Source organism: Ixodes scapularis, unplaced genomic scaffold (genome assembly GCF_016920785.2).
Source record: "Ixodes scapularis isolate PalLabHiFi unplaced genomic scaffold, ASM1692078v2 PGA_scaffold3__209_contigs__length_174095766, whole genome shotgun sequence".
NCBI classification, from domain to species: domain Eukaryota; kingdom Metazoa; phylum Arthropoda; class Arachnida; order Ixodida; family Ixodidae; genus Ixodes; species Ixodes scapularis.
In genome coordinates this window covers 71,428,590-71,440,049 of record NW_024609868.1, presented here as the reverse complement: position 1 = coordinate 71,440,049, position 11,460 = coordinate 71,428,590, and the positions used below count along the sequence as shown (strand labels likewise).

The following is an 11,460-nucleotide window of genomic DNA, read 5'->3' as shown; positions in this document are numbered from 1 at the left end:
ATTTGTTGCCGTTTCCATCGAGATATCCGGGCAGTACTTGAGGGAGTTGAGGGGATGCAGAGCGAGCTGCCTTTGTCCCTCCTTGCTGCTCGAACACATTCGAAGATTGGGTAGAAAAAAAGGCAACTAGCTTGGCGTCTTCCCACTAGTCATTCCAACCTGAGCTTGGTATTACGACGACCCGGCGAGCTCCCATCTCCTCCTCTCTCTCTTTAGATTTCTACCTGTATTAGCTTCTATTTACAAGATGAGCTGCTCATGGATAAAATAGTAAGGGTGCAGGCGAGCTGGTGGATGTTGACCATGTTGAATATACCTGAGACTGGGGTAGAAAGGAACATAAAAGTGGAAGAAACAGAAAGGGACAGGACAACGTCGTCCTGTCCCTTTCTGTTTCTTCGACTTTTATGTTCCTTTGTACCCAGCCTCAGGTATATTCAACATGAGCTGCTCAGCAGAAAATCCTTCTTTTGGAAATTCAATATCTGTCGTTTTTAGAATTCCTAGTCTAGATGCTCTCGTGTATTTTCTTTGGGTATAATGGACGAGGGTACGTACCCTTAGATGCAGTGCGTCGCACAATCACATTTGTTTTACAACAGTTTCGTGAAAAAAGTTGGAGCGAATTTCAGGTAATTCGGGTAATTGAGCTGCATATACGACTTTCGTTAGCTATATAAATACATAACTCTCGTTACTGTTTCATAGCTGCGACCAGTTCGGACGAAATTCCCGAAGCAAGACCTGCCGCCTGTATTTCCAAACGGCTGGTTTGCCCTCTTTGACTCTTCCGCACTCGGAGTCGAACAAGTGAGGAGGGTCGATGTACTGGGTAAGTTGTTTCTACCATAGGCAGTCATACAAAAAAACAAAAAAAAAACCTCCATCTAAAATAAAAACGCTTCAGTTAATTGTTTTCCTAACCTAAGTAGCATTTTGTGAATTTGAAATATTTAAATTCGTTCAGCTTCGTTCGAAGTTTCATTTTTGTGTGTTTGCAGTGTTTTTCTTTTTTTTTAATTTTATAGAGACACAATATGGGTTGAAACAAAAAATGAAAGGCGTTTACAATTTTTTGTAATGTGAAACTAGAGCGCTGCTCTTGAGGAGGAGAAGGAAAGGGTACCGAGGGGAGGGTATGGACCTCCTACTCCCCCGTACCCTATCTCCTCCTCTCATCCTCTCCTACCCTCCTAACCCCTCCTCTCTCCTCCTCCTCCTCCGCCTCCTCCTCCTCTCCTCCTACCGCTGATTTTGTTCATGGGTGACCGTGGTCATTTCCCCCTTTAAATTTAGCGGGGAAATTGAATTGGTGTTAAGGTCACGTGACGTCAATTTGTCTGCTAAATTTAGGGGAAAAAACTTAACCCCCTAAATTTAGCTGGAAATTGTTTTCACTAAATTTAGCGGGAAAGTTTCCTCGCTAAATATATCGGGTTATGTTTCCACGAATTAAGTTTCTCCGCTAAATTTTACGGGGAAACTGTGACGTCCCATAATGCAACGCGTGCGGTTACGCCGACGCCGACGGCGAAGCGACCGCCGCTCAACCCGGAAACGGGGGACTAAGAGCTGCGTTCTAAAAAGAATGTTCAAAAGTGATCAGGCTCCTAACAAAACATTTTAATGTCTTTCAACTTTTAGAATTTCGTAAGGTAACGATACTATTTCAACTTTATAATTCATGAACTAAGTTTGATGTCTAGCCGTATCGACACGTAAACAACTTTCTTTTGGCAGAACTAAGGCCAAAGACACTATTTTTAATCATTTATAAACACAAGCTATGAATAGGCCGCCAAAGAACAGCATCCATGTGAACGTGTTTTAAAATAGTACTTAACAAACTTACAGTGCCAAGTCTGGCAAAGTATTAGAACAAACGTAACCAAGCAGTTTAATGAACAATAAAGATAAAACCAGGTAGGTACCTGGAGGACATCGCGGATTGAGAAACTCCGTCTCATCTTTTAAATTATCGGACGTAGGAGCACATTAAGTGGCACTGGTATAAAGGTTTCAGTAGAACCTAAAGCACCGTTGACATGTTCATTGTATAAATATATTTTGTACACGCGAGGAGGGGGTAAGTTTTCAACTGTGACCTTTCAAAACGCGTGTTACCAGGCTAAAACGTGTATCGTTTTTTCTGCTCACCGTGTATAATGTTATTCTTAGTACAACAATAAAAGCAGTGAAATCATCCGCTCGTACACTTTTACGGGATACTGACCGCTCATTCACACTGGAAGCGGATCCGCCTTCGCGAAGCGGTTGCGAACGCGGTTGTATAAAGATCCAGTACAATTGCACGCGCGCTTGATGTCATCGAGTGCGCGTGCAATTGCACTGGATCTTTATGCAACCGCGTTCGCAACCGCTTTGAGAACGCGGATCCGCGTTCGCAAAGGGAAAGAACATTTTCTGTTTCGTGTCGTTCTCAGTCACGTGGGTTCCGTATTGGGTGTTCTCTACAAAAAAGTAATAAAATATTTCAACCTGAAATATGAGAGAAAATATAGGTGAGGCAAAACAAGCATATATGACAATCAGGCATTTTTCGTAAATACATTTCCGCGGCGTGGAAAGGTTAAAACTATGTTTTCCTCCGTACCAAAAGTGACGACATTCAAGACGGCTGCGCCCCTTCTCGTCGAGCGCTATCGCATGCATCATTCCAATGCTCTTAATCTTTGACTCGGGCTGAACTTTTCCTGATCTTCCAAGTTATAGCAGCAGGAATTATGCTAGCTATCGCGTACCATACATAAGGGTGTAAGCATTTATATTTGCCTTGCATTGTTTTATTTTATGTAACTACTTGGGGAGGAAGACAATATCTTGTTTCCACTGAATAATTTCACAATTAAAGTCCTATTTCGAATTTATTCCCCTTCGGTGAGCTTTCATGATGTTTGAGGACGCTCAGTTATGACAGAGGCGGCAGACCGTACCTCAAGTATCCGAAGTCCACCTGCACACTTTACTGCGATATTAAAATGTTATGATAGAATATATTACATCAATTAGAGGCCAGCACCACGTCACTGCTTAGGATGAGCTCATTAATTGTCCATACCGACCGTACGTAGGTAAAGCAGCGAATTCGAATTCAACTAAAATCAGCATAGTGAGAATAACCGCCGAGACATGAGAATTTCAACAGCCCGTTATATGATAATTTCTTGTAATTTTCTTCGCTAATTACTGAGCAAGATGGCTGATGACGATTTCCATCTTCACTAGCAGCAGTAGTGATTGTACATGCCGCCAAGGCAGTGCTCCAGCGTCGAGTTTAGAAAATAAAGTTTTAAAGGCTTTTGTGCACGGAACCAAAAACACGAATGGATCTTTCGTATATGATTAACGTGAATAATTCAAGACAGCACCTAGCGAAGAGAGAGCATCATATGATCCTGTTAACTTCTGAAGAATTCACATATTTCAGTGTCTTTCAAAATGTAAGGCTTGACAGCATCAGGACAGAATTGTGACAAGTACCATCATGCAAACTGCGTCTGCAGGCCTGGAGCTGGTGGCGTTCCGAACTAAAGGCGGTGTGGCCCACGTGATTGACGCCTACTGTCCCCACCTGGGGGCCCACCTGGGAGTTATGGGCCGCGTGTTTGGAGACTGCATCGAGTGCCCTTTCCACGGCTGGAGGTTCAGGGGAGAAGACGGAGCTTGCATGCATGTGCCCTACAGCGCCAAAGGTGCGTAGGAATTCAAAAAGTTTCCGATATTTTTTAGAGCGGAGCTCTTAGGCGCCCGTTTCCGGATTGAGCGGCGTTGCCGTTGGCGTCGGCGTCAGCAATATTGCGCGCGTTGCGATATGGGACATTTCCCCGCCAAACTTAGTTCCGGAATTTTCCCGCTAAATTTGGCAAGAAAATGTTTCTGCTAAATTGAACGGGAAGTTTTCCCGCTAAATTTAGTGGAGGAGAAAGAGGGAAGGGGGAGAGGAGTGAGATAGGAGGAGGTGGGGAGGGTACTTAGGAGGAGGAGGGGCATACCCTACCCTCCGTACCCTCCCCTCCTCCTACTCAAAAGCTGGGCTCTAGTTTCGCATTTAAGCGGTTTGTAAACGTCTTTCATTTTTCTTTTTACCTCTGATTTTTTTTTAACTTTATATAGAGGACATGCATAACTCCTCTACCGTCTTGCTCAGTATGAGGTCAGGCGGTCTCATTTAACACAGTCTAAAATAAAAATAATGCCGAGGATAGAGCACGGAAGCCCATGAGACAATCTCAGGATTTTGGAGGGTGGTACTCTAAAGAAATTGCACAGTCAAGCTTCTCTTCATCATATAAGATGCGTGCTTGGGTATGCTAAAAGAGTTTTCTTTCGACCACCAAAAGTCACGAGAATACTAAAATATCCTGTTAGGAACCAAGTACGTTCTCAAAATGAACACTGCATGTGCACTGTGCGAAACTGTGTTGACACGGCATCAATGGTTTTTCGCTGTTCGTTTAGGGAATGTATGAATAAAAAACACATCTTCGCTGCTAATTTGGGCAGAAGATGCGAAGGTCCCAACACAATAGTAATTTCGTTTTTTTTTTATTCGAAAATACTATATAAATTTTAGCGATTGCTTGAAGAGTGTGGGGCCGTAAGGACCAACACATTTGGCACGCCTTGGAATGTTCTAATTCCTAACGTACAGTGCGCCATGATATGAAAAACCTACACGGAGCGCGTAGCCGAGCGCTCCGAGTGGGTCTTTCATATTGCGGCGCACTGTAGATACCTAAAACAGGGCACGGGAATGTAGTTTCACAAGAAGTTTTGTCAATTTTCTTCAGAGCTCAGAGCAAAAACGTCAGACGTGCATATATTATGCCCTATATCCGATGTTATTCGTCTGCACACTGGTTTGTGAGCTTGCTTCCAGGTTTTCATTGTTTATGTATTGCCTTAAAAGATTTAATTATCGCGATTATATTGCTCGTCGCCTTGCTCTATTATTGCTCCTTGGTGTTTTTTTTTTGTTTTGTTTTTTTGCGTTCAGTAAGCCACCAGGAATCGAGCTCATAAACCAGTCTGGAGACAACAAACAGGCTGGTATAGGGTATTCAAAATACGCGGCCTCCAATTTTTCTTTATTTTTGATATTTCACCACGTCCGAGTTCTGCTCTAAGCAATAGACATAACATGGCTTTCGAAACTACGCTCGCGGCCCCATTTCAGGTATGCACGTTTGAAATTCGAAATTTTGCAAGGCGTGCCAGATGTGTTGGTTCTTACGGCGGCACTCTGTGTAGCGCGTCAGATTGTTAGCGCGAAAACAACACCGGCCTTTCTTGTAATTGTCTCATACAGTACGTGGACGGACCCCAATATTTACCATTATACTCCATTGACCCTTCAGCTGAGACTGCAGTCAATGCCACAAGCACGAGAGTATGAGGTCGCTGCTTTAAACGGTTCTTTCAGGAAGCGAGTACTGAATTAACGTAGAATAGCTGAACACTATTTATTTTCTTACCAGGCTTTCAATCTAGATAGAAAATCAAGAATAGCCTGCAAGTATTTGTGCGAGCTAAATGTATCGCTCTGTGTATGCACTATGACTAGTGTTTTGTGTCTTTGGTGTAAATTTTTCGTCAGAATCGCATAATATTTCTTGGAATTTACTTCTTTTTCTTGAACTTCTAAGTTTAATTTTGCATCTGCCATCGGCAATACTAATATGTGCCTCAGCAATACTTGCAAGCAGTTGTTGCTTCAATAAGCGATGATATTTTTAAATCACTAAACTCCTGGAGGTAATCGCCAGGAAGCTTCGTATTTCATTTCATCAAATTCAGGCACATTACCCCGCGCTGAGCGCGGAAATGGGCCCCTAAAAGAAGGTACAACTTCAACAACACTCCTTCTCCTGCCGCGCCTCCACCCCCCCCCCCCCCCCCCCCTATCTTCCGTTTCACTATTTATGAAATTTCTATGGTTCGTAGCTTGCACTGTGAGAAAAACAAAAATCATTTTCCTTCTAAAAGCAAAAAAATTGTACTCCAAAACTGGAATCTTGAGCAATGGTTTCTATTAAGACTCAGAAGTACAATATACTGTTTTCCTAAATGAAGCTTGACGAGATAAACGGTGAGGCTGTAGGCCTCGTCGTCAAAAAACAATTCGCAGCAGGTCAATTCGTAGCAGGGCAGTTCGTCACATACGGCATTTTGTTATAGGGCAATTCGTCGCGGTGCCTGCTTTCAGACTATTGAAATAACTTTGTATTTCCGTGCATTTTTTTTTATTGCCCGGCATTTTGCTCCAAATAAAAAGTCGCGGGTAAGGCCCTACTTACACAGATGTTTGGAGTCTCTTATAATAGATGGTTGAACCACTTACTTTTGCAGTAGATGCTATCTGGTTAATCGGGGTTCCAACACAATCTGGGTACAAGTTGTCCCGGGAACTAATCGGAAGACAGCGGCAAATATGCATATTCCTCAAAACAAATTTATTTAGAAATGGTCATTCTACCCTATAGATACATCTACTCAATGTGAAATGTTTTGTGTGCACGTCGATTGTGCATCATCGGGTATCTGGATTCTCTTGGAGTTAATCGAGGAAAAGCAGGCACTAGCCGAAATAAAGCTTTAGCCAAGCCGCAATAAGCGTTATCCTCTCGATACGACTGTCGAGGAAACAAGACAAGCGCCTTCAAGTCATTTGTCAAAGCTACGAGGAAACCGACAGCACAGATATCCTTGAGGCGTGTGGCCGAAACGCTTCACTATGAGTAGATGCATTTAAAGAGTAGACTGGCCCTTTCTAAATTAATTCATTTTGACAAACATGCATATATGCCGCTCTCTTCCGATAGTAACCAAGACGACTAGTGCCCGGATTGTGTTAAAGTTTGGAAAACCAGACAGCTTCTTTCGCGAAATCCGAGGTTTTTTTTTTTTTTTTTTAATTTTTGAGGAATATGTTTGGCATTAGAAAAAAAATGACACGGAGAAACGAAGTTCACTCATGCCTCACGAACTGTCACCACGACGAATTTCTCTGTGATGAAATGCTCTATGTTACGAAACGCCCTGCTAACCAATTGACCTGCTACGAATTGTCGTGCGCCGAATGGCCCGTTGCCCAATTGGTAGGACCCATACTGTCGATGATCCGATATTTGAAAGGAGACTTTGGCGGCATTCTTCCACGACTATTGATCTTGGGCGTTGACCAAGCTTACCTGTATAATATCAACTTCATTCTTTTTTTTTTTTTTTTGCATTAGGGCATTAAAATTTAGAGTTTGTTGGATAAATCCAAATTGACGTAAATATTACTGGTGGCTGTTTTCGAAAGGTTTTCGGATTTCTTTCTACGTTTTCGAGAACACGGAATTTTAACTATAATCTGGGCATGGTAAACACGAGAACTACAAATTGTGACCTAAACGCTGCTTGTCATATTTGTGCATAGTCATCGTCTATCACCTTGATGCGACGAATATAAGGGAACAGAAGTAATCAACAAAATATGTTCTTATTTTTATACTTTTTTGCTTGAAACGCAGCGCCAGAGTTTGTGAAGGTCAAGACGTGGGAGACGCGGGAAGTTCTGGGCTCGCTTTTCATGTGGTACCACGCCGACGATGGGCCACCGTCCTGGCAAGTTGAGGATGTCCGCGAAGTCTCCAATGGACATTGGAAACTAGAAATGCGTTACGAGAGCATCCTCAGCGTCCACATCAGAGACCTGGGCGAAAACGAGGCAGACTTGACCCACTTTGGAGCCTTGCACAAACCGAACCCCTTGATGTCCCCCGAGGAGTTTTCCGTGAGCGCCGGAGACACCTTCTGGGGCCGAATGCTGTCCTACGACTGGACGGCTGATTGGCACGTGGAGGCGCACACGTCCATCGTGGAAGTTGACGCCAACCTTAGAGTTTTCGGAAAGATCTACCCCATCTTGAACCACAAGGCGCGCGTCACTCTCCACGGCCCCGGGTGCATGATCGTGCAGGTGTCGTGCAAGCTCGGAGATATCCGGATGGTGGTAACGATCACGCCTGAAGGACCGTTTCAAAACCGAGTGGTGCACAAGATTTACTTTGAACCCCGTGCACTGATGATCTTCCGCTTTTTTGTCAGCAAAGTATATTTATCGGCGGTAAGTAAACCTATTGAATGAAGATTTGTGTTTTTAAGGCGCTGTTTTCGCCATAAAGTGGTCAAGAGGGCGTGGTTAGGGCGGCATAAGGTTGAGTCGTAAACCGTCTTTCTTTACTCATAAAATGGCCTGCAAACAATAATTCAAATTACGACAAGTAATAACCTCACTTTTAACATTGCAGCATCGTTGAAGTTTGCACGGATGTCTAAAGGCGAAATTCGCAGCTGCAATTAGTCAGATTTTAACTTGTTTGTTGCACATATATGTAGCTGTAGAAAGGTAATTTAATGTTTGCACTCTTACAAACACGAGCCCTGAGAGATTCGGGGTAGTTTTATTTTTCTGTCTGAATTTAGACATTGGTGGGCTAGCATCTGGCTTTCTTAGTTACGTGCATCTTTTTTGTTGTCGATTTGTTGCATGTCAAACATTTTATCCCGTTCTGAGCAGAGATAGCACGTCATTTCTGCTGTATGAGCATACGACTTGAGCTGCAAAAACAATATTGAACAAACTTAGCTCGAGAGACAAAGCCAACTTTGAGCCCCGTGCTACAAAAGGGATGAACCTCATCACCAGAGCAGATTGGAATAAAGGTTGAAATCCATGAAGCGAATATGCGGCAAATAACCGACGAACTCAGCCCGGTGGCGTACGTTGTTGCCACGGCGTCAAAAAAACTGACTGTTCACAGCATATCTAGCAGAGCTAGATATTACCGCGATAATGGGCCTAACAAGAAACGCCCGGTCACAAACTTGTAGAAGATCCCTGTCTATTCTTATTCGAGACGTAACTTTTGTCATTTCGTACTACTTTCTTGTTCTCGAAAGTGCCCGTTCATTCTCACCCCAAACGCTCGACGCTCAAACCTTCTGGCCCAAATTTTTGAGACACAGACACACATAGATAAGGAGCTCCGGGTGACATCGTCGAGTCAGTCTCGCTCTCGCTTGTTGTTACACCGCCAAATCACCGGCCGCTTTTCTGCTGTCTCGACGCTCGTTCTCTGTATTGTTTTCTGGCACAAGTTCGCCGATTAAACCTTTATTTTCAGTTTAGATTTGTCGAGCCCATTTCCATTCGTGACAATATTGTTTGACCTGCGAACGCTGCTACCGGAAGCGGCCGACGCGCGGCGAAAGACGCGGGCCAATCAGGACGCAGTACGCGGCTTGGTTTCCGCCTGGCTCCGATGCACAGTGTTACAGACCAAGTAGTGCTCCCCGCCGCCATCTGGACACTCTCCTTCCCAACAAACACCTGAAGACATATTAACACTGAAAAGTACATTATTATAGATTACTTGCTCGTTTCGTCGAATTTGTTTTGCACGGTTTACGCATATGGCGTGTTTAAACAAAGCTTTATAAGTAGTTGGTTTCAGTGGTTATTCACTTTCCCCTTTGGCAACACTGACAGTCGCGGTGTTCGCGTCGGCGGCGTTCGCAGCTTGTTCGTCTCATGGAGTTCAGTGCTGAACGAATACGCGGCTGCACGTCGTTAAATGCACATTTTTGCCGCGTGAATTTCATGAAAGTTCGCTCCATGGAGTCCAGCCTTAACAGATTCTAAGCGCTAGCGCGGCTCTCCAGCCTATTGTTTCTGTTTCTTTTGCAATAAAAACCATTAATACTACGTATATCTACAAAACTAGACACAGTACCAGAAGCAAACATTATAGTCACGCCAACCACGCTAAAAGTTGCAATGCAAACCGCCCACCCAAAGTGTGCTGCAATATATTGTTTGCATTTTTTTTTTCAGTGGAATTGATGTAGGAGGTGTTTTTGAGGAGAAATGGACTTTAGTAAAACGATTGTGGGAGATGTTGCATGTGTTAAAGAACACAAATACTCCATTTGTTTATATGAAATGTTTTTTTTTAGAATTCGTTATCGCGCCTGCAGTAGAAGACGCTAAAGTACGTAAGCGAGCTCTTCTGTAGAGGAGCGGAGAGTACACGATAACGGAACCTGGGCGGCGGCAGTCGGGAGACGAGTGAGCGTGTCCGCACAGAGCGACAACGTGGGTATTTTGCAGTAGTGACTGCCGGAGGGGTGGGGTGGGGAGGGGGGAGGTTGAGTGGGGGAGGGGGAAGGGAGAGCTTTCGCCGGAGAAAGGACAGTGGCCTTCTGCAGGGTGGAGAGGAGGGGGTAGCAAGGTAGTTCCTGGCCGTGTGGGAGGAACGAGGTGCATAGACGGATAGCAGTGCCTCTGCTGTAGAGTGGGGTTTTTGCATTCGTAGATCTGCGTTTTTGCCGGGAAAGGGCACTAACAGCTACCGCTGTAAAACACCAGTACTTCTGAAATCTAGAAAGCTGACAGGGGTTCCTATATAAGTGCGCGACATTACTGTACTTGTTCGAATACTGTACGACACCGTTAGCAAAAGGAAATAGAAATACTGTCTACAAAGGTACTTGTGTAATAGAAAGTGTTCATTCGGGGTGGTAACCTAAAATGTAAAATTTGACATCCGCCAATACCCTTTTGAATTAAAAGGAAAGGAAGAGCGAATGTTGTGTTTGCGCTAACGGGATTACTTTATCAGTGTTCGGTCCAGATGACACTCCCTTTGTCCTCCCTAGTTTCGAAGAGACATCCTGGCCTGGAACCACAAGACCATGCATCAGCATCCACCACTGCAGAAGAACGAGAAAACCGTCGCACAATTTCGCAAGTGGTACGACCAGTTCTACAGCGAAAGCAGTCCCACGTGGCAGGAAGTGCGGGATCGCACTATGCAGTGGTGAAGGCACCGCGTCTACAACCTGGTGGAGAATAAAAACATGTCAATTTTAATCTTGCGAATTTCGGCTGTCTCTTTATGCAACCAAGGGTATTAAAGAGGTCGCGTTTTTCTTCCTGGTTTGCTAGAATGCCGCTTTGCTTGCATGAAGGTAAGCATTGTCACGGCCCCGAATAGACGCTCACTAGATTGAGGGTTAACCCTAAGCCTGCTGTTGCACAGTATCCCATTGGCGTATACATGAGCAGGGTACACAAGGCGAAGTGCGCTTCTTCATGATCATAATCATAACCTACAGCAAGCATACTTTACGTTTGTTAAGTCGTTTCCCACGTTGGAAGAGGAGAAGTGTTTGAAATACACCGCCTCGCCACTGGGGAAGTACGTAAAAGGTTCGCCCCCATTACTGATAAGCGGCGTGAGATGTCGCCGCATGACACCCCCTACTAAAAAATGGTATACTGGAAATGTATTTTGAATATGCCTAATATGCCTAATAATCTTGTATTTCGTTTTTTTGTTTGATTGTTTGTTTTTGTTTACACAGAAAAACATATAACATATTTTCCAG

The 11,460-nt window shown here is 44.1% G+C and overlaps 1 protein-coding gene across 1 annotated transcript; it reads left to right on the top strand.

The window, feature by feature from the left end:
• The first annotated feature begins 564 nt into the window (after window positions 1–564).
• LOC120839801 (cholesterol 7-desaturase nvd-like) lies at window positions 565–10,893 on the top strand. Its single transcript, XM_040210162.2, has 5 exons — window positions 565–615; window positions 709–832; window positions 3,525–3,713; window positions 7,539–8,134; window positions 10,729–10,893. The coding sequence occupies exons 1-5, from the start codon at window positions 565–567 to the stop codon at window positions 10,891–10,893; spliced, it is 1,125 nt and encodes a 374-aa protein (XP_040066096.2).
• Window positions 10,894–11,460: the final 567 nt, after the last annotated feature.

What these genes read in the sequence shown, in the direction of transcription:
- LOC120839801 (XM_040210162.2), top strand. Translation starts at nt 565, where the DNA reads ATGCAGTGCGTCGCACAATCACATTTGTTTTACAACAGTTTCGTGAAA. An exon ending in GAGGAGGGTCGATGTACTGG is followed by an intron (nt 833 to 3,524) that starts GTAAGTTGTTTC and finishes CTGCGTCTGCAG; the next exon opens with GCCTGGAGCTGGTGGCGTTC. An exon ending in TGTGCCCTACAGCGCCAAAG is followed by an intron (nt 3,714 to 7,538) that starts GTGCGTAGGAAT and finishes CTTGAAACGCAG; the next exon opens with CGCCAGAGTTTGTGAAGGTC.